This window comes from Myripristis murdjan, chromosome 22 (assembly GCF_902150065.1).
Source record: "Myripristis murdjan chromosome 22, fMyrMur1.1, whole genome shotgun sequence".
Classification (NCBI taxonomy): domain Eukaryota; kingdom Metazoa; phylum Chordata; class Actinopteri; order Holocentriformes; family Holocentridae; genus Myripristis; species Myripristis murdjan.
Genome location: NC_044001.1, coordinates 4,638,333 through 4,661,074, shown reverse-complemented (window position 1 = coordinate 4,661,074; position 22,742 = coordinate 4,638,333). Strand labels below are relative to the sequence as shown.

The 22,742-nt window shown below is 43.7% G+C and overlaps 2 protein-coding genes across 3 annotated transcripts in view; one reads left to right on the top strand and one right to left on the bottom strand.

Annotated features, from left to right (window-relative positions):
* The window catches only part of brf1a (BRF1 general transcription factor IIIB subunit a), a 128,309-nt gene that overhangs the window by 25,677 nt on the left and 79,890 nt on the right, over positions 1-22,742 (top strand). For both annotated transcript variants that reach the window (XM_030082024.1, XM_030082025.1), the window contains exons 5-10: positions 850-881; positions 5,739-5,811; positions 15,882-16,031; positions 20,667-20,760; positions 20,993-21,119; positions 22,115-22,154. In XM_030082024.1, coding sequence (XP_029937884.1) covers positions 850-881; positions 5,739-5,811; positions 15,882-16,031; positions 20,667-20,760; positions 20,993-21,119; positions 22,115-22,154 — 516 coding nt within the window. The remainder of the gene's footprint in view (positions 1-849; positions 882-5,738; positions 5,812-15,881; positions 16,032-20,666; positions 20,761-20,992; positions 21,120-22,114; positions 22,155-22,742) is intronic.
* Positions 6,334-10,916, bottom strand: LOC115380805 (BTB/POZ domain-containing protein 6-B). The gene is made up of 4 exons (XM_030082026.1): positions 9,934-10,916; positions 9,102-9,192; positions 8,664-8,782; positions 6,334-8,002 (listed from the first exon to the last, which is right to left on the bottom strand). Exons 1-4 carry the CDS (start codon positions 10,359-10,361, stop codon positions 6,970-6,972), a joined length of 1,671 nt encoding a protein of 556 aa, XP_029937886.1. The 5' UTR covers positions 10,362-10,916; the 3' UTR covers positions 6,334-6,969.

The window sequence follows — 22,742 nt, the reverse complement described above, 5'->3', positions numbered from 1 at the left end:
TCTGAGTTGCGAAATGTGCAGTGCAGGTTTTAAAGGGGAAAGACTTTGAGGTGGATGGAACTTAAAATTTTTGAGTCACTGACAGTGGCTCAGTAATCGTTTATTTTAACCAGAGGGGAGGTTTACTGTCAGTAAAGCATGACTCTGCACTGTGTCTGGTAATCTAAATTAACTTTCAAATACTTCACTGTGATGTTGTAGCATTGTTTTATGTATCAGTGACTGCTTTTACATGCACAAAATATTCTGTTTTTTTTTTTTTTGCCCTTATTCCGAAATAGACAGTATTCCTCCTCAGCTGTTTACATGGCTGATGAAGATGAATATTCCACTAATATTCCCGTTTACATGCAGCCGTGCAGACTGCAGTTATCCAAGTCTTTGATGATGTTTAAAAGCAGATATGTTTCTCTTTCCGACCAGAAATGCGGGCTTTTATTTTGTGAACGCATCTCTGCCCCGGCCTTGCAAACTGTTGTCTAGTTGGTTTGTTTCCAGCTCACACAGCTGACCGTCAACAACAAGGCTGAGGGAGAAACCCCAGTTGAGACGCATATTCCTAATTCACTGTAAACACGACCAGAGAATGATCCTAAAACCCGAATAACATCGGCATATCCCACACGTGTTAATCGGAAAAAAAGCCACATAATTCAGAACATCCAAACGTGACGTGCTGTTTATACGACCTGCATCAAACCAGGAATGTTGCTGTATTTGGAATAATCGTGGAAAATTAGACGTACTGGATGAATCTTCTGTTTGGCTTTTTTATGAGCCTAAAATGAACCCCAATAAGGATTTTCAGGTGTGAAGTATCTTGTTTTGGTGCCTTAACCTGCCGCTCAGACATGCTGCTGGACCTCAGTGACATTCTGCAGGTACGTTTTCACACACTACAGTTAAAACACATCACATTTAAAAAAAAAAAAAAAAAAAAAAAAAAAAAAAGTATAATTTTCATTAATTTCTTTCATGATTAGATGTGAAAACCCTCAGAGGAAGAGAAAATGTATTTTTAGTTGAATCCCTTTTGTGAATTTTGCAAGTTTGCATGCATCTTGTTGCACAACACACACACACACACACACACCCAGTCAGTGTGATAGTCATCATGTTAAACTTTCACCCCTGTAATTAAACCCCAGCAGTGTGTATGCGTGTGTAAATTTAGAAAGCCCTCCGCTTGTCTGCATATTTAATGGCTGCCGATTCACGGTGAGTCAGGGTGCGGCGGCGGTGGCGGGACATTTCTCAGTCACAGCTGGTCAAGGGCTTTTATTTTTACGCTCCCAGCTGTCCTTGAGGAGCCGTCACCCCCCGTTCACCCGCTTACCCCACCCTGGTATGTGGTGGGGGGTGTGAGGGTGGATTTGGGGCGGGGGAGGGTGGCCCGGGTGCTTCAATGATCAGCATTCAGCCTTTTGCCGTCGAGCGATTATTAATATTCCACCAATCCCTGTTTTATGGATCCCCACCCGGGCCATTTGTACCGCCGTACATGACTTGGATGAGTGACGGTCATTAAGCCTCCAAAGTGGAATAAGGCTATTGATTACGGTCAGACCGCCACTGGCCTTTTGTCAAACATCGGATATTGTCCTGTCAGGGCTCCAGTATAATGGAGGTTCTGCACATTGTATTAATTCAGTTTTTCAAAGTGTGACAGTTTAAAGTCTTGTAATATTTAAAAAAAAAAAAAAAAAAAATCCTCCTGATGTTGGCAGCACATCGTCTCCTTTCCCACCGACCTTTGAGGCTACACATTTTTCCTGCCTCTTGAATCAGCAAAATATACAGTAACTCTTTAAAGACTTCATGAAATGGACTCTTACTTTCTTGATTTGATGTGTTTCCTGTTGAAACGGGAAGTTTGGGCGCGAGGAAGGATCATTCACGAGTGCAAACCAACATGATATCAGTTTGGGAGAGAAACACCGTTTTATTTTGAAGTGATAAGGTGGACGAGAGAGGATGTTTAGAGATTTGTGAGGGTTTTATTGGTTGTAAATGTAATTAACACCCACTGGTGCAGGATGATGTCACTGTTTAAGATGCTCTGTGTTACAGGGAGGTCATGTGAGGTCATTTAATGAATTTCATTATTGCTGGTTGCAGTTTTTGTCCTGTGATGGTCTAAAGAAGTTTTGTGGGGATTTTCCGCTCTGATAAGAATACAGTTTTTGGGGGGGAAATGCTGAATACTTGTCAAATTTAGAGATACTGGCAAATGTTGGCGATAATCAGCTCCTAACTCCAAAGAAAAAGTCAGTTGATAAATCAGGGCCAAGAGCATGTTCAGGAGGGAGATAACTTCTGTTGTGATTTGATGCTATATAAATAATGATTGACTAAAGATTGATTGAGGGCAGAGGTGAAAAAGTGTGTGCTGGAACTGACTTTTTTCTTGGGAACTGGATCTCCAGAGAAATTTGATTCCCTGCACCGCTTCCAACCAGATTTACTTCAAAAACCCACATCGGTTCAACAGTAGCACTGATTATCTGCAGGGCATCTTTACATTTCTCACCTCCTCAGTCGCTGCAGACTTTATACTCGGTGACATTATGTTCACAAATATTGTTTAGGCGGCTCTCGGCCTTTTTGGAGTCACTAAGCCGAGCGCTCCCGCCCTCGTCCACCTGTTGAGCCTCGGCCTCTCCGTGTCAAGTGACCACGCGGTGTTTTCATCGTGGAGTGTTTCGAGTTGACCCCCCCGCTCCTGAAAAGACCCACTTGACACCGCAGGGCTTATCGGCCGCTCAAGGTCTCGATTCCAGCCGGCACTCGCGGCGGCGGCGGCGGCGGCTCAGAGCGGTGATTAACGAAGCGCCTCAGCCTCACGGTGACTCGTCCTGATTCAGAATCGCTTGTGTCGCTTTTCAATGCAGACCTCAAATTCATCATCTGTAAACACGACGTCAGGCACATATTTTATAAGCCCTGCTGCCTGAACGAGTGAATTTTAGTATTAGCAGTATTTAAAAGTTTAATTCGGCCTCTGAAAATTTCCAATATGTTGATAGGACATGCGGGATGATCATTTTGTTCCGCAAGATTAATCATGGATTGTTGTGTCTTGCTTTTGTTTTCCACAGTGGCGAATTTTTGGCAGTATTGAACCATTTAATTTCCCTGAGAATGCAATAAATCTCCATCTTAATAAGTCATTTAGTCTCATTTTCAGTGTTAAAATCTCTTTCTTTTTTTTTTTTCTTTTTTTTAATAAGTGGAAAAAATCTGTCAGTGAGATGAGATAATTCCACTTCTTTCCAACGCAGTTTCACTGGTTTCAGGTTTTTCCTCCGGGATCAAGTGTCAGTCTGTTGAAACCAGGCAGGATAAGGCGGCTCGGCCCGACAGGATCAAGAAAATGACGCTTGATTCAAGAAAATTTTGGAAACGGATTGATTAGCGTTGGAAACAAGTGGGATTATCTCATCCCACTGGCAGATTATTGACCTTAAAAAAACAAGATTTTAACATTGAAAATGATCTCAAAGTGGAGATTTTTTTTTTGCGATGTAGTCTGCAGTTGATTTTGGTCGCCTGATCCTTGAGGCTAATAATCCTGAGTTTAAAAATGGGACTCCTCATTTTAGGCACGGCCATCCAGTGCTAATCTGAAGAGCCGTCCCGTCCCGTCCCGTTTTCCACCACTAACTTTTTGCTCTTGTGTATGAATTCCACGCTGGACTCCGGCTCCCAGAATAGCAGGGGAGCGGCTGCGGCCCTCCTGACTCCAGAGGGGGCTGAGAGCGAGAGTCCGTCTGTCTGGTCTGGGATCCAAAAACCTCCTGAGGTCTGGAGAGTCGCTGTGGAGGAATTAGGGAGGGCTGACCCGGGATCATGACCTGATCCCGCAGCTTTCACTCCCCTCTGCCTGCCGGACGGCCACCCCACCTCTGCCGGGACGCCGCCGAAACGGAGCCCATTAAACCCAACGCTGATAAAGTGACAAAGAAAAGATGATAGATGTACGTGAGGGATTTGACCTCGTCTTATTGTTCCCCAACATGATTCACGATTTGATGCTTTTATGTCGCGGTGGGTGGAGCGGGGAGGCCAGAATTTACTGCCGAGCCTTCTGTAGGTGTTGCGGGGCGAGAGACAATGAAACATCTGTGATGGGAGGTTCCCACTTGATAACCTCAATGACACGCTCGCTCTCATCCGCCACCCACTTTCCCCTTAACATCCACGCCGGGTTTCCAGATTGCTGTTCAGCTCGGTTTAACAGCACAAAGGCTTGTCACATCCAATCCAATTTCTTAACCACAGTTGTAAAAGACACGGCGATATTGTGGGAATCGCGCTTCAGATGGAGGAAATTCAATCCAATATAGTTTCTGTCTGCTTTATAAAAACGGTATTGATGTTCACTACTGAGAATGTAGAAAATGGAGGCCATTATATAACCTGATGTTACCTAAACGGTACCTTCATGTTACCTCATTGATCAGGCCATCAATAGAAAATCTGTCAGACATTTGCTGATTGCAGCTTCACAAAGACACTCAGATTGCCTTCCTTTTCTCTGTTCATAGCTTTATAAAATTAACTTTGTTTTGTTTTTGGCTGCTTTCCAGACTAAGCAAGCAATTTGAAGACACCACTTTGACGTCTGCTGATTCCCCAAGACTTTGTCCTTGATTTTGACACTTTACAGACTTAACAACTAATTGGTTCTTAGGAAAACTAATCAAGAATAATCGACAGTGAGAATAATTGGTTGCAGCCGTATTTTTTTTGTAATTAACAAAAAGGAGTTTTACTTTCATTCCTAGCAGTCATTCAGTTGGAGTAGACGTTTCTTTTCTCTTCTCAGGTGGCGGCTCATTTTTTTTGTGTGAAAGAAACTCTTTAAATCCCTCCCTCTCAAAGGTCAGTCAGTCGCCAGAACAAAACCATATGTCACTGGAGCAAAATGTCATTTCTCGTGCTGACCTTATTGGTGAGACGATTGCTGACGCAGATACCTGGGAAAGGCCAATACTGAATGATGGTGATGGTTTTCTGATAAATTGATTATGCCCTTCTCTCAGAAACAGGAAGGTGAGCAGGTCACCTCCAAGAGTCGCAGTGAAACTAAATGTATTTTTTTGGCAGTCTGGTCATTGAAACAAATGGCAGTGCAGACACACCTGTGGAAGGCTGATATCATCTGATTGCATTTGTACGCTGGTGTGTCGGTCAGGCGCTTCATTCAGGTACAGGAAACGCTCAGGATGTGCAAAGAAAAGCAGGAAATAGTGAGTTGGGAGGATGATTAAAATTGTGATTGCAAGTTAACCGGAGCCTTGAATTCTGTGAGACCTATGGGGAAAAAAAGGAATCACACCTCTGCAAATAGCACCGGAGCTTAGCTTTTAATCACACATATTGAGGTGAGATTTTCTGCAACCTCCGGGTCGATTATGTAACGGGAACGCTCAACCCGATGGTGATGCAACGGCCCCCATTTCAGACCCCGTCCTCTCCTCTTTGTGTCGAACACAGACGCTCACATCGTCCTTGACCTCTTGTCCTCGCTTTTAGAGGAAAATCACATCATCTCTAAAAGTGTTGGGGGGGTTGGGGGTTCATGGTGCTTGGGTTCATGAATCTCATTCACTCAGGTGAAATGTGAAGTCAAAACAGGAAGCGTAAGGCTTTCCTTGAACAGCAGCGTCATCTTTTTGCTCATCGGTTTTTCATCGCTGCTCTGGAAACGTTTTAATCTTTGTTCTTCTCCACAGGTGAACGTCTACGTCCTGGGACGAACGTTCCTCGCCCTGGCCAGAGAGCTGTGCATCAACGCCCCGGCTATAGGTACTGACCTCACTTCAATCTGGTGAATTCACAATATAAGAGATCCTGATTTGAGCTGTCGGGTTGTTTAACCAGCCAAGTTGTCATGTGCCGTTTGAAAGATGCTTTTATTTGAGGGGAAAAAGGTGGAACAGTAATGTGTCTGAACAGCTTTCGTACTGGAGGCTGAAGTGGGAATCAAACCCAAACCCTTGCAGTATTTATGCCCCTGAATTTAAACAAGAAAAGGTACATTTAATGCTGATTTAATGCTGATCCATAATCTTCCCATAGATTTTTCACATAAGTCTTGAATTTTGTGCAGACCTGGCTGCTCTAATTAGGGTTCAGTCTTGTAACATGCACCCACTCTCAGCCTCACCTGGATGTCAAAGTCACGCTGCTCTTGTGTGTGTTTTGTGAAACCTAGGTGTAGTTCACTTTGTAATACGTAGAGGGCGCTGCTGCACCTCGAATAGCCCCTTCCCCTCATTTCACACACCAGCCCATGCACTGTAATGATGAACAAGTGACATCTGTGGCTTCAGTCACATTATAACCTTTATGTTTTTTCATCAGATTTATAAGCATTCTTGTACAGAACAGATCTGGGTTTTAACAGCATCAAGCTGTTAACAGTTAAATCGTATTTTACAAAAGACAACGGAGCTGAGGCTGTCCTCTGAAGTGCAAAACAACTTTGTTTTTTTTCCTCTTTTTTACAACGTACTGCTTTCTGCATTGTTAACCATAACACTATACATAAAGGGTTGCTCCTCTTGTAATATTGCTCCCCAGACTAGAGTGACAACATTGTATAGACTTGCAATTACACAAATTGAAGCAGTCCCTACTTGTTCCAGTTGTGGAGCTCAGCTTGATTACATAACCACAAAGCGCTGTACTAATGTTGTTTCTACAGCAGCCACAGCCCTTAACACAGGCATCAGAGCAAATAACGTTAAGTGTAACCCAATAATTAAATTAAAAAATAACATTAAATTAAATAAGATAAAACAGCGGTTCCTTCACTTTTTTTAAAAATAGTCTCTCAGAGAATTAACCAGGCCATTTAGTGTGACATTAATCTAGTGTCTTTTAATGCTACATAACTTTGAAGGCTGGGAGGCAGGGATGAACCGAATCTTCCCTCAGCGGTCCAGACAACTGTAGTGCAGCTTATGCATAGAACACAAGCTCGGGTATCTGTCCTCCCTGCACGCCAGTCCCGTTGGTGCTGTCCGACGAGCACTGGAACTGAAAAGTCACTTTCCCACACTGCACCTCCGTCATGCCCTCCTGGCCAAAATAGCTGAGCTCGTTCCCGTCCAGCACGGCGCTCACCGTGTAGAAGGCGTCCTGCTCCACCTGAACCGGGTGCTCGAACCACACCGGAAACGTACTGCTCGACCCGTCTGAAATGAACTTTGTCAGGTTCTGCGCCAGCGTCACCCCCTGTCTCTTCAGTTCGATTTTGACGCTGTACTCGGCCTTGCCGCCGCTCGACCCGTACAGCCCCAGACCGGCGATAAAGATCCTCTTGTCCACTGCGAACTGGATGCTGTCGCAGCGCCCGCGGTAGCGCCACTGGTTGCTCCGGTAGGCCGAAGACTGGAAGCGGTGACACCTCTGCGGTGCCAGGCCCTTCCTGGACACCAGCGGGAAGTCCAGCTTGGGCTTGCTGGCCGCCGTGTACCACAGGAAGACATTGTGCGTCTCCTCCAGTGTCAGAATATCAGACTGCGCCGCGCCGTCTGCGAATTCCTCCAGGCTCATGGTGGGGATCCGCACCAGGTAGAGCGCCTTGCCCAGGACGTCTCTCTTGTTGCGGGTGGTCGGCCCCAGGCCTTGCCTCTTGCACTCCGCTGTAGCCCAGTTCATAACCGCATCGAACACCACCACCTCCTTGGTGTTGAGTGTCTCCCTCCTCAAGATGATCTCCAGCGTCTGCAGGTCGATCTCGCAGAAGCCCTCGGAGCGGAGGGCGAGCTCGGCCTGGGCGTCGATCACCTCCCAGCAGCGCTGAGTCAGCTCGGGCTCCTCGAACAGGCGGCTCTGGGAGAGCAGCACGCAGGCGTTCTTGGCCTCCAGGCTTGTCTCCAAGAAGTTGACGCAGGCCTTAGCCAGTGCAGGAACGATGTACTTCTTGGCGGCATACAGGGTAGCCAGCACCGTGTCTGCCTCTAAGTCTATCTCATCACTGTACATGTACCTGCAAAGAGACAAGCCCCTTAATCGTTTTGTTCACAAATCCCAAAAGACATAGACTTTAATTTTGGTGATGTTCATGGAGAGAAATATCAAAACTTGTTTTGTATCACACTGTGAGATTTCTATCTTGTAAAAGGGGGTTCAGGTCCTTGAAAGGCGCTCAGGAGCTGCTCATTGCTTCCTGTCTCTAGCATCATTACTACTGTATCACTAAAAGGCAAACTGACAATAACATGTAAAATAGAAATTATGATAGCTCCTTCTCTCTTTGCAAAGAGGAGTGTGTGATGACTTGACACATCCCACCCTATTCTCAAAAGGCATAACAAGCAACAGCCCATGGTGCTGGCTTGGGCAACGCTATTGAGTGAGCTACAAAGGCAGGCTATTTATATCCTCTAGTCTGCATATATTCCTGCTCTAAGAAAATTGTCAGGCTTTGGATGAGGAGAGAAAAAAATGTTTCTAGTTGAACAAAGGGCGCTGAGAAAACCAGCAATTACAGAGCACTATGCTGCTGCCACGGCTCTCTGGCGCTCCCAGCATTTTGGCATTCGGCTCTGCTTAGCTTTGGATGAGTAATAATATGCTTTGAAGTGACACTGACTGTGCTTGTCATCTCTCCTTCTGGCTGGTTATGTGAGTGATGGTGAGTGGCTTACTTCAGCAGAATTAGAAAAGCAGCAGGTTCCACATCTGGGATATGGATCTCAGACTCCTCCTCGGCCAGATCTCCATAAAACATGGCACAGAAGACCGAGCTTCCCACGGCCAGCACATACTGGAAGGAGGGGAGGGAGGGACACGCATCAGTGACACATGCTACCAGAATCAGTATTATTCGCTAAGTTTAATAAAGGAAAGGACTTTTTTTTTTTTTTTTTGCTGCAGGGACACAGACAACTTCCATAGTAACACAGGAAAACAGGACAGTGCAGACAGACAGCGCAAGAGGGACTTGGCATGACACGTAGGAGACGATACAGCCTAAATATAACTCCACATAGAGTCATCTGGCTTCACTGCCGTCTTCTGTGTATTTACAGTCAACTCCTCACGATAAAAAAAACAGCACATTTAAAACAGGAAAATGCTTCTACCTTGTGCGCAGGAACTCTCTGAGATTCCCCCAGTGGGCCGACAATGAAGTGGACATCAGCCATCAGCTCATTGTTAAACATCAAGGCATTCCTAAAAGTGACAGGGTTTTACGCATAAGCATCCAAATATATCATGATATAACATTTAAAAAAAAAAAAAAAAAAATCCTCCCACACTCTTTGAATCTTGCCTGGCGAGGCTAGTGTTTGCCTTGGATTGAATATATATCACATGCAGCCTGCAGTTTTTATCATTATGCAACCTGTAAACTGCAAATGCAAACATAACATAATGTAATACACCCTGTAATATCAACACGGGATCGACACGGGGCTGATAAAGCAGGGTGCAGACTGCAGCCACCAATTAGGAACAGTAATATCCGTGAGTTTTCCCTGGGGAATACGCACTGAAATACTCTTTTAAAAGCGACTTGCTGGCGCTGTGGTGACTTTACACTGACCTCATTGCACTTTTCTATCACTATCATAGTCCTACACAGTCTGTGTGTGCAAATAGTGTTTTTTTTAAACGTACTTTATTGCATTTTCATCCACACTGCTGTCTGGTTTATTCCTACGGGGACTTGCAGAGATATTTGTGCTCCCTGTGTGCACTTTTCTATCACTATCATATTCCTACACAGATGTTTTGTGTGCAAATAGTGATTTTTTTTGGACGTACTTTATTGCATTTTCATCCCCACTGCTGTCTGGTTTATTCCGGGGAGTTGCAGAGGTATTTATGCTCCCTTGTATATTTACGCGTTTAAAAAAAAAAAAAAAAAAACATCCCAGAATAAGAGCAGATGGTGATGCGTAATAGAGTTACCTCTCTCTCAGTGTTGGGTGGCTGCACTGCCAGCTGGGTGGCTCCACGTTGTTGTTGGTGATGTTTTGCTGGGTGGTCGGGGTGGTCGCGGCGCTGCCGGACTGACTGACCGGCGCCTCCTTCGCCTTCTCGGCCTCGGCTACCGTAGTGCCGTTGGCCAGGTTGGTGTTGGTGTTGGCGGCGGGGTACAACTCCGCAGCCATCTTCGTCGTCGTCTCCTTCTTCTTCTTGTCCTGCTGCTGCTGCTGCTGCTGCTGCTTCTTCTTGCTCGTCAGGGACAGGCTCAGGATCTCATAGCATACCGGCAGCCTGCCCGGGTGCTTGCCGACCTTTCTGGACTTTTTCAGCGTTTCTGGAAGTAGGAGCAGGTAAGTCAGACACCTCATGATCCGGCCATGATGGAGCAACCTGCAGTCGGCCGCTGGCATCGGCACAAAAAAGGAGAAAAACAGCGGCTCCTCTGCTTCTTCTTCTCTCGAATCAAACGCGCTCCGTGTTGCTTAATCTCGGCGGATTCAGCCTCGGCTCGTGTGGATTTTTGGAAAAACGAGATTATCGATTGTGAAGTTTGCAAATCAGTTTTTGCAGCCACATCCAAATGATCCACCCTGGCCGGAGCCCCGTCTCTCCCCTCCCAACTTCAATCACACTTTTTCCTCCTCCTTCCCGGCGGTCATCTCCTCCTCTCCGGACGGAGAAAATGTCCACGAAGCGTCGCTTGTTTTCCCTTTCTCAGCGAAGGGTAATCCGGATAGTCGCAGCTGGCGCATAAATCCCTTCCTTCCTTCCTCCAAATCTGTTAATCCCGACAGATATTTCTTTGTTTCTCCGAAGCGACCATCGACCGAGGCGAAGCCAGCCGGACGATCCTCCGTTTGCATCCGAGGTAAATAGTCATTTGTCGGGAGTTTTTAAGGTCTGCTGTTTTTCTTTTTTCTTTTTTTTTTTTTTTATTCTCTCTCTCTCTCTCCTCCTCCTCTCGCTGTAATCTCCACGGCCCGCTGCGGACCAATCAGGTGCACGCACAGCGGTGACGTGTGCACGGGCAGGCCCCGCCCCCAGCAGCTCCGCAGAGTGCGTCAGCAGCCACGCCGCTCCGCTCCCGGCCGCCGTCCCGCTCAGCAGAGAGGTCGGAATATTATGACCCTCCTGTAAAACACACCCAAATATACAAATAAAAAAAAAAGCATCAATTCACGTCTCCCCCCCCCCCCCCCCCCCCGCCTCGTCTGTACACAAGTTACACAGACACATGCTGCTTGATGTGAATCATGCAGGGATTTTATGTCATAGGGATTTATGTCCGCCTAACAGGAAGGGGAAAATCATATTCTGCATAAAAATTAAATGGTGTGTGAGCCATGACCCTCCCATCTGTGATTATGACAGGGCAAAAACAACCCGAAATAAAAGCAGAAATCATTGCATTCATGCCCCCTTTCCCTCCATGACCCTGTTCTTGCATAACAGCCACATGTTTAATGCTGTTAAATATAATGTAGACGGTGATTTGACATTATAAAGAGCTGTGTCAGCCAAAAATAAGTGCTGTGGGGGAGGTACCATCTCTATTTATCTATATATTTTTAGTCTAAATCCAAAAGCTCAGAAATGATGACTGTTTAGTCTAATCATTGTGAAGCAAAACAGCCCCAAATTTTATTTATTATTACATTTATCCTTTTATTTAGCCAGGAAGGTCCCATAGAGATGCAAGATTTCTTCCTCCAGGGAGTCTAGGTCAATACAGCAGCGCTGTTAATTTCAAATGATAGGACACAATATATGAAATATAATAGAAATACATTTGGAAATAGATATAGAAAACAATATATCAAAGCAACACAAGGGAAGGAGTTTACAATAGCATTTACAAACATCAATCAATATAATTTCACTTGAAAGGTCCAAACTTCATATGGCTTACATTAAATTATATTTCACTAAGCACATCTTTATATATGTTCTGTAGATTTATGTCAACATGAAAAGGCAGACAAACTCCAGTCATCGATCGGCATGAACACAAATCAAATTTAGTGTCATAAAAGCATTAATTTGTGCTGTATTCTCATTAAAAAGCCCTTAAATTAGTTTTATTCCTTTTTGTGTTAGACTAACAAGGTAGTCAGAGTTCAGCTAGGTTGTCATTGTATCCCCTTATAGTGATAAATATAAATGTGGTTAGAATATGACCCTCAAATTCTTTATCATTAAAAGCCAAAACAGTCACAACAATAAATAAAACTAATTTCTTTATGCATTTCCCCCTTTAAAAGCCCCTGTCCTGTGTAGCTGGTTAGTGTGAGGAGTCTTATTCACCTGTTCCACCAAAAAAATGTATCAGCTCTATTATAATTTCAGCAGCAATTCTTGAATACATAATGAAATTAAGGCTGTAATTTCCGCTTAACCTTAATAGACTCATAATGCGGAAACCAAATAACTTTTGCAAATTAAGCCTGCCGTTCACAGCACCGACGACGAGACAAATCACTGTTGTCGGATGTTCAAAGTCTGATGTGTTGCTCCACCTGATGGGTAAAGAAATAGTTTTATCTGTATCTTTTTGTTGCGGCGGCATTGACCCAGTTTCCCCACAGGCAACATTAAAGTTTCATTTCATCTTACACAGACAGATAGTTAATTAATCCCTGGGTATCATGAGAATCAGACACGCATAAACTACAGTGAAAATAATTTAAAGCTCTCTGTGTCTGTTGGAATTAAATTGTTGGGCATCTGATGTGATTAAGCAAACCTGACTGGATTTCATGACCTCGTGGTGACTTTTCGAAACCGCCTGCTCTCGGAGGCCGACGTCGAGTCAGCCGCGGTTATGTAACCGAGTCGGTTCGCGGCCCACTTGGAGTCAGACTTTCTCAAAGCGCTTCAGGTGAAACGAGTTCATCACAACGCGCTTTGCAGAGCGAGAAAGCACGTAAATACAAACGGGGGGGAAACAAACGAGTGACAGGCGCATCAGACGCTGCAGCGGCGCAGGCTGGAAAAGTGACAGCTGGAAACTCGGGATAACACACCAGAGCTGAGATCAGTGATAAATCAAATTTATTTATGAAGAGCTTAACAAACAGGCTTCCCACATGGAGCAAGACACTCCTTTAGCTAGAGTTACGTGACAGCCACTTTAATTTACATCGAATATATTAACTAAACAATGCAATGATATTAAAGGAAATGGACTTTCAGAAGCAGCTATTGGTGATGTATGTTGTCTTTTGTATTTTTCTTTCCTCTAAGGATAACTGCAAAAACAGAGATGATCTTATGTCACATATTTCCAGCCGTTGTGCTTTGATTGCAGAAAATGTTTCGGGGCGAACATCGGCGGCAAACTTCAGATTTTGGGGTCACAATCAAAGAGCGAGGGCCTCCTTTTTCTCGAGACGCCATTTTGCACCGAGACGAGCAGCACATGGGCCAGAATGCAGTGCAGCTACACGACGGGTTGTGTTTTCAGTCAGCGAGCATTGTGGAAACATAAAACCCGCAGTTTGATGCACTAAAACTAAATGTCCGTTCCTCCTGCATTTGACCGAGAGCAACAAGTTAATGTCTCCTGGGCATTCTGGGAAATGTAGGAAGTTGAAGTAAAAGCAGATATGAGTTTTTCTTATTGAGATTGTGTGTGTATGTGTGTATGTCGACCAGTTATCCAATGAATGGCTCTTTGAATGCAGTCGCTAACTTCAAAGATACCCAAATCCTTCATCATAACCTGGGCACGAAACACAATTTCTCCAGTAAATTTAATTTTTTTTAGCTGTTAGACAGACAGTGTGATGTAATTTCTTCCACCACTAGAGGTCTCTCATTCAAAATAATAACAGAAGGCAGAGTTTGTTGCCGTCGTGATGCCGCCTTGGATCATGGGAGTTGTTGCCTTCACTGCCGATGAAAATCTACCTCAATCAGAAGAACAAAAGAAGTAAAGGCAAAATCATGCATTAAAGTTTTATTCGCATCATCATTTCATTTGAATGCAATAGCTGCAACCAGCACTAGCTAATGGGATGTTAATTTGTTTGTCCTGTAATCCCCTTAGGTCGTTTCTGTGTTATGGCCACTAGAGGCGCTAAGGAGGCGGTGAAGAGGCAACCAAATGAAACACACCATCGCTTGATTTAAATTACGCATTCCTCTGGGGTTGAACATTGTTTGAAACATTCGCGAAACTTTAAGTATAAAACTAAATAAAATATCGAGGTGTAGTTGTTTTTTTACACATTTTATTTTGAAAACGTCACATATTATGCCTTTAAAACGTCTTCAAACTGAGTAGACCGAAGGTAACCGGCTGGGTGCCCGTGGATGTCATCGCTAAAGCAAGTGGCCCTGATATGTGTTTCTTTTTTTCTATTCAGCAGAATTAAATTAGTTTTCCATGACGTTTTTTTTTTTTAATGTGCTACGATGTGGGAACTTCTCAGAGACATTTGAGAGGTATAAAGGTCAGAGAAGCGAGCTTTTGACTGTTTGTGTCCTTTCAGCAGCTGAGAAAATCTGGACGGGGAAAGCAAATGAGAAACAGTCTCCGTCTCGGTCGCTGCCGTCGAAGTGGCTCTCAGGAAAACATTTAACCCCCGAGTTTTCCGGTAATTAGCAGCCGCCAGAGGAAGAGCGGCCGTACTGGGCAGCACCCAAGTCTGACTGAGTTTAATTGGGAATTTGACCAAAGATGTTGATCAGGGGTGCAAACAAACTTGGAGTCAATTATCTTTGGTCCCAACAATAGAGGAGAAAGTCAACAAATAAAAAAGATGACAATGTCAGAAATAAACAATTAAAACAAAACTCCTAACCTCAGTTTGGAGGGGAACAGATGTATGGGCAGACTTCAGTTTTTATGTAATTATAATATAAAAATGCTAAATACAAGAAGTTATAATGAAAAATGTTGATCAATCCATGTATAAAGGTTAGTAACAAATAATTTAAGGGGGAAATTACAGAGAAAAAGTTTTGGTGAACAGTCTTCCCACACCAGGATATTTTGACAAAGATGTCTCAAAGACATTGGAGCAGCATAAAAGTCAGATGTGAGCTTTTGGCTGGAAAGTTGCCCATTTGAATCCTTTCACCAGCTGAGAAAATCTGGACAGGGAGAGGAAATCAGAAACAGTGTCAGCAGCCACTGAAGTGCCACCGCCTGGCTCCCAGATGTCACCGAGTTTAACTTTACGTTTTATGAACCAGGTTGTCGGTCGAGGGTGCGATCAAACCTAGAGTTTATTTTCTCTGGTTTGAACTACAGTGGAAACGTTTATTTTTACTTCACTCGTTTCATTTGGTCCCTTTAGGTTCATTCTGCCCAATTACAAGTGAATCGAGGCTCATAAACAAAAGGCGCATGGATTCACAAGTCGCTCGTTTATTCGACTGAATTTGAGCGACTTTGCCGTCTCAGGGGAATCGAAACAAATCTGATTTCAGTTCCTGTAAATTTCACCAAGCATGATGGACTCGTCTGCACTGTCCCTGCTCTGCTGTTCATCCTCATTGAGAACACATGAAGGGGGGAAAAAAAAAAAAAGCTGAATACGAGCATCAGTCCAGACTGCGGTTCGGCCTCGGTTCATTTTGTTATGCTAGGCTCTCCAAGCATGAGGAACTTCTGGCTATCAGATGTCAACATCTGTCTCTTTGTACCCATAAACCCTTGTGTTACGGGGTCGTTTCCTGGAGTCGGTTTGGATTGCCGGTACGTTCTCATGGCTAACGAACCACAGTGCGACAATGCTAGACTCACATTTTGAGGCCTGGCGGTGCGGCTAGTGGCAGATGGCGTCGTCCTCACCTGGTCCAGCAAACTGAGCTGGAGGAGTGAACGCTCTTTAGCCTGATGTGCCTCCTGTGGGCCTTAAAGCATGCACTTCTTTTTAATCAAGTTAATTAAAAAAAAAAAACCCTTTCCCTCTCCCCACCAGACCCCTGCCTGTATATCCCCCGTTTCGCCCAGCTGCTGGAGTTTGGGGAGAAGAACCACGACGTTTCCATGACGGCGCTGAGGCTGGTGCAGAGGATGAAGAGGGACTGGATGCACACGGGACGAAGGCCGTCGGGGCTCTGCGGGGCAGGTAACCACGCAACACGGGGGCGGTAAATAAAAACGTCTGATGTTTCTGCCGTCGAGGAGTCCTCGCTGAATGAACCCTGAATGCTCTCTCAGTTTCCATGCAGTAGAAATGGCTCTAACTTTAATACAAGGCATGCATCGAGAGTTTGTTTTTCACTTCCTGTCTCAAACACTGATGCAAGGCAGCGTACTGTTGTGTACACAGGAATAAAACTCCCATTCCACATTTAACAAGCAAAACTGTTTTTAAAAAGAGTTTAAAGAAATATCTAATGGCTCAGAACACCAGGACATCTTCTGCTTCATAAAAGCTGACCGTATGATCGTTAATAAGAAACTTTTTAGGCATTTTAGTTTATTATTCACTGTTTTTTTAGTGATGATTTTTGAGCTGGATCAAACGTTGATTGCTGATTATAAATTGATTACTTCCTGACAGAGTGTGATTATACTTTGTCATTTTTGTAATTATCATTATAGAAATGTTTATTGCTGTTGATTCATTGTTTTTATGTTTTGTTTTGTTTTTTTAGCAGTGTTACATGCATTTTACATTAGGATATACACTCTGTCCACTTCATCAGGTCCACCTGCACAGTCTAATCCAATCCAATCCAGCTGTTGTGCCATAAAATTTCCTTTCCTGTTGCCTGTAATGCTCGGGTTTTCTTGTTTTCACAGTAATAGAGGTGTTCAATCACTTCTGTGTTTGGCATTGAGCTCATAGTTAGTGCTGCTGTTGGACTGGACTTCATTTTACTGACAGCCGTTTCCACTATTCTGTCCCCCCTCATTGTATACGAATAGGCAGGGACAAAAAATTAGAAACACCTCTCAATATAATGTAGTCCAGTACAAGACCTCTGCAAACTACAACCTCAATAATAAACATAGAATTAAATGTACACATTCTGCACAATGTCAACACAAACTGAACATTATAAACTTTGTTAAAAGGTTGAATTTATGTTGCACTGAACTGCATTAGACTGCACAGGTAGAGCTGATAAAGTGGACACTGAGTGCATATATGGATTAGGATATGTAATGTTTTGTGTTATGATGCAATGTTTACTCATGCTGACCCCTGGAAGAGTAGTTTCTACCTTGTTAGTGAGTAATGGGGATCCAAATAAGCAAACAAATAAATAACTAAATACTGGTGGTGAGGCGGGTTTGGCAGGAGCCTGAAGGTTAGAGAGTTGCTGCTTCCAGTCCCCAGACGGCCTGGGAAAGTCAGGAAAGTGAATCAAGACTCTCTGCTTCTCAAGTTTCCCACCATCAGGAGTTCTTTGGACGCTTTCATCCCGAGCAACTTGGAGCATCAACACAATGTGCGTTTTTAGCATCGAGGAGCCCGGTGGAAGTCGATCCTGTAATGCTGGCAGTGTCACGGCCATGCTCTGCCTATTATGTATGTTGCACTGGGCGGCTGCCAAGAATTAATCTGGAACTGAATCACTGTGGAGCGGTGGTATTTAAAAAGGCCATGCAGGCATTTCTAAAAAGGCAGATTTTCATGTTGAAATACACCCGTCTTAAGTTTAATTTATACGTCTGTGTCTAAAACCTGGGTTTCTGTGGCTCCTGTGTAGCGGCAGACGTGTAACTGTGTGAAGGCTACAAGGTTATTCTAGTTCACTAAAACGAAACTAAAAACTAAAACATTTCAGTTAACTGAAATAAAAATAAAAACTAGACTTACGAAAAAATGAAAACTATATACAGAAAATGTCATAAGATCACGAGGTCCATAACAGGGCTGGGTGATTTATCGATATCTTATCGATATTGTCTGAGATATCAGATATTGTCATGTTTTGTTTTAAAGGCAGCATCACAGTAAAGAGGTGCAGTTTCCTGAACTTATTAGACTGTTCTGGCTGTGGATATGATAACCAAGCAGGCACAGACAAATAATAAAACATTACTGATAGAGATGCACGATATTGGTGTTTTTCTGATATCTGATATGCTCATATTTTCCAACTGTTTGGCTGATACCGATGCCGTTATGTCATATTTTTTTCCACCTAATTGCAGAGAACATCATGTCTCTCCTGCAGTGGAATTAACATTTTGTTGTGACTACTCTTATTGTGAAGGCCTGCCGGCAGATGCAGACGTAAAATACAATGCTTTTCAAAATGCACACGTTCCACAGGGGCAAAATCAGAAAAACACTTTGACTTGTTTTCATTTTCACATTAACATTTTCTCTCTCAAACAAAACTGCGAGATTCATCCTGCTGAGATACGCTTTTGGACGAAGCTCTGCCTGAGAAAATCCTGACAGCAGCCACAACCAGGGCAGATTTGACCCATTTCACATGTCGGCATCCTCATTTCAGGCCGATACCGATATTTCATCTCTAAGGCCGACATCAGCCGATACTGAAGTCATCACTAACTACTGAAAATCTTGTGTGTAAATATCTCAAGAAAGCACCAACAGTCATTCATACAATATTGATATCTAGGTATTGTGTCAAAGATATGGTGATATTCGATTTTGCCCATATCGCCCAGCTCTAGTCTGTAATTGGTTATTGAAGTGGTTCCTCTCGCTGCCGTTTGGAGCCGCCATCTTAAGACCAACATGAAGGGTGAAGTTGCACAGAGGAACTTTTTAAAGCATGCGCCACGGCAGCTGTCTTGCAGGTTGGACAGTTCACACAGGCCAAGTATAATGAACAGGGTAAACAGGCTTGGTCCCCTGTTTTGGTGCAGAGGCTGGCACGGCGCTTAATTCACCTGCCGTCTTGTTTTGCCCGGAGGTCAGGCTTTCAGACTGGATCAGGTCCTCTCATTGATTTTGGTCACCTGCCAAGGACGCCGGCGGGTGAGAGACACTCGCCGGTGGTAGCCTAAGATTACCAGACTTTGGCTCCGTGACAGGCGTTGGTTTCACACTCTGTCCACTGTTTACCGCTTTGGTGCAAACATGTGAACCGGCCGGTCCTCCAGGAGCCTCCGAGCCCTCCGTGTCAACCCGAATCCGCACGGCGTCGACGCCTCACCGGCACAGACATCCTGAAACCGAGTCGCCAGCTTCCCCTGCCACGTGTGTGTTTACGCTCATGGTTTCAATTTTCGGCTCTCTCGGTTCCTCTGCTGCACTGCCTGAATAATTAATTGCTTATCATAAATCATTGAGAAGGATACACTTAGATGGAAGAAGGAAAAGTTTGTTCCCAAATATGCTGCCAAACATGGCTGTTGACAGGCCGTGATATATGTATCTGCATGAAGTGCTTTATTTTTCCTCGTTGGCACCCATTTGTCTTAGAGATTTTTAAATTCCCCCTCCACTCAAAAATGAGTTTTTCTTATGTTTACCTCCGCTAAAAAGCCTGGCCTTGACTGTACTGACTTGTATCTGTGTAAAGTTTGTCACTAGAGAGGTGTTTTCACACTCCTCCGCTGAGGCTGGAGGTGTGTGTGTGTGTGTGTGTGTGTGCAGCTGGATTTGCTGCGTCACAAACCCCACAGCCACTCCCGTCATTTTAGAGTGTTTTATTTTGAAAAGAAAAAACAAGACCAGCTGGAAATGGCTGCTTCACGTGAGCAATATTTGCGTATCTAAGAGATTCACTAGAAAAAAAAATACATGGATAGATGATCAAATATGATACAAGGGCGGGAGGTACAGGACTATTCGCATATTCATAGATCCACGCATACTTAAATAGCTAAAGTTACATGTAAACCGTTTTAAGGTGTGAAGTGTTTTTACAAGGAAAAAACTTCTAAATGTGTAATATTGATGAGTAGAGATTAATTTTTAGGGGTTTATTCAACGGCTGGAGGGAAAGTTTAACAAGTTTCAAGAGCACTGAGGTCATGAAACTCTGTTGACGAACAAATGAGCAAGTCAAACTTGACTAAGAAAAAAAAAAAACAAACAAACCCGGCGCTGCAGTTGCGAGGTTTCACAGAGAAGTGTGTGAGGACGTCCGCGGCGGAGCTAAAAGCCGAGCGCTCCAGTCCTGAAGGCTGTTAGAAGTGTGCATGTAGAAGCAGTTGCACGCATCTATCTTTTAACAGGCTCGAGCGCGAGGCAACTCTAATGACGGTTATATAACTGTTCCCCTTCAAGGCTCGCACTGCAACTTATTGCATAATATTAGTGTTGTTGTTACTCCTTTTTAAAACGGTGTTTTTGTGTGGAGGCGGGATGTTGGCTCTGCAGGCCGAGCCCCCCCCCTCCAATCCACCTTTTCTGCCAGTGTTCACCGTGTACCTGCGAGTCAACAAGTCAACGCCGTGAAATAATGCTGAAAAATCTATGCAGAATTACTGTGTTGAGTCACGTCTTCACCTGTGTTCCTGTCTGACAGCTGTGTATGTGCTTGTTTTGTGTTTATGTATCTGTATAGACTATATGTCTGCAAGCATAGGTCTAAACAACGTCAATTTAAAAAAAAAGAAACAAAAAAAACTGACATTGATTACACGTTGTTTGAAAAACCAGATAATTACACCTGGTTGAAATTTTACTCTTTGAATTATGCATGATTTTGTGTGTGTTTTTATTAAGTTTTTGTGGGAGGGACTAGGATTGCTGGCAGGGGATTTATATATTTTATTCTTTTTTTTCTTCTTTTTTTTTCTTTTTTTTTTAAAATGTTTCCAGCTCTGCTTGTTGCCGCTCGAATGCACGAATTTCGCCGCACCGTCAAAGAAATTGTCAACGTGGTGAAAGTGTGTGAAACCACGCTAAGGAAAAGGTAAGTGGGGAGAAAAACTGGCTTTTAGCTTTTAAGTACCTCAGTGAAAAAACATCTCATTCTGTCTGAATAGTGTGAATTTTTTTTTTTTAGGTGTGGAAAGGACCACAAAAACGAAGGCTATGGGCTTTCCTTTAAGTCTTATATCATCAGCAGTGACCCATTTTCATCTGTTGTGTCTTCATTATTTTAATTTGCTCGTTTTATTTAAATTGACCCTGTTGTCGCCCAGACTGACCGAGTTTAAAGACACGCCGGCCAGTGAGCTGACCATCGAGGAGTTCATGAAGGTGGATCTGGACCAAGAGTGCGACCCGCCCTCCTTTAAAGCGGGAAAACTGAAGAAGAAAATCCATCAGGTGTGAATTACAGGTGTTGTTATGTAGAGAAACACAGCCAGAGGCACAACTGGACGGGGAGAGCAAGCTAGTTTGGTACATGACGCCAAGAAGCTGCTTTTTAAAACATTGATTCTCAACCTGAGGGCTCGCGTGGTGACGGGTGGAATATGGAGCAGATACATTTCCAATACATCTGTTTACCATCATAATTTCCCTACGCGGGGATTATTAAAATTTCATGTTATCTTGTATCGATGGCTATATGTAGCTGCTGGGCTTCTTCCAATAATGAATCAAGGACATAAGCATCAAAAGAAAAAACATATTTGGTGTCAAAGTTCTTCATTTTGCACTGTGATCTTTGCAGGGCGACCCTGCTTCTTATTTAGGAGACGTCGATTTTTATAAACTCCAGCAGGATTAAAGAGACTCAAAACTCATTCGTTCTAAACCACAGGTGGGATGTGTTGGTCTGAAATTGACAGAACAAACAAATTAAAAAAGGGGAGTAAAAAGTGACTGATTTTGCTGCGTCCGATTCCAAGTTCGTCAAATTTTAGCATCGAATGGGAGGTAGTGTGCGTCCAGCTGTCAGAAAGAGCGAAATAAGTTTCGATACTGCAGAATGCATACCGCATTTGTGTTTTTTAAAGTTACAGCTAACTTAGAATTATTTCAAAATATATTTTAAATGATGCAAATAATCCTTTTCAGCAGCAGACATCCAAATGGAAGACTTAGTTCTGAGTTCTTTGCACCAAAAAACGAAGCCGAGGGAGTCATCGTTGTGTGAAAAAAGTTGTCGCTTTTCAAAGTTAAAGTTTTATTCTCACACAAATGTAATTCTGAGAGCGAGGGGCACCGTCTGCCAGTCACCCACGGTCCTCGAGGTGCCACGGCCTTTACTGTCAGATGTTTAACCCGCTGAGACATAAATTCTATTGAAACGAATGGATTAGAGGTAGTCGCTTACTGTTTCATTCAATCTCTGTTTTCTGTCTTTCTCCCTCCAGCTGCAGATGGAGCTGGAGAAAAAAATGGATGACGTTCAAGGTATGAATGTGATATCCTTGTCGGTTTGCCATCACATCAAAGGCATCTCACTTTTCAGGCGGCTTTCGCTTCTTTTATTTGCAGGATGAAATTCTATCGGCTTTTCAGAAGCAGTTAGACTCGCATTCATAACGCTGACAAAGAGAAAGTCTGGTTACACTTGTTTTCACCAGCAGGTCTGTCATTTGGCTGACCTTGGCTGAACGCTAACGAGACAGATTGTCGGACGTGGAGAGGAAAAAAAAAGATGAAACTCTGGGGTAAACAGAGAGGAAAACAGCTCCTGATGTCACTGTTTCTCATTTAAGAGTTTCTGCACAAGAACATCTAATTAACCAAGCGTTATGTTTTGTTCCCAATGTATTGTGCTGTAATTATGGAACCGAGGGAGATGTAATTTAAAAGGTCAGCGAGGGTTCACAGGAACAGTCAGCTTGTGTGATCGGGGACAGAAATAGCGAGATAAAAGTGCAGCATCTTTACGTTGCACTTCTCTGTCACACACATGATAATTTAGGGACTTAATAGAGAGAGAACGCAACCTCGTACTCGGGGGCGGATCTGGTTTTCATTGCATGCGATGTTGGT

What these genes read in the sequence shown, in the direction of transcription:
- LOC115380805 (XM_030082026.1), bottom strand. Translation starts at nt 10,361, where the DNA reads ATGCCAGCGGCCGACTGCAGGTTGCTCCATCATGGCCGGATCATGAGG. An exon ending in CACCCAACACTGAGAGAGAG is followed by an intron (nt 9,193 to 9,933) that starts GTAACTCTATTA and finishes TGTCACTTTTAG; the next exon opens with GAATGCCTTGATGTTTAACA. An exon ending in AGAGAGTTCCTGCGCACAAG is followed by an intron (nt 8,783 to 9,101) that starts GTAGAAGCATTT and finishes CCCTCCTTCCAG; the next exon opens with TATGTGCTGGCCGTGGGAAG.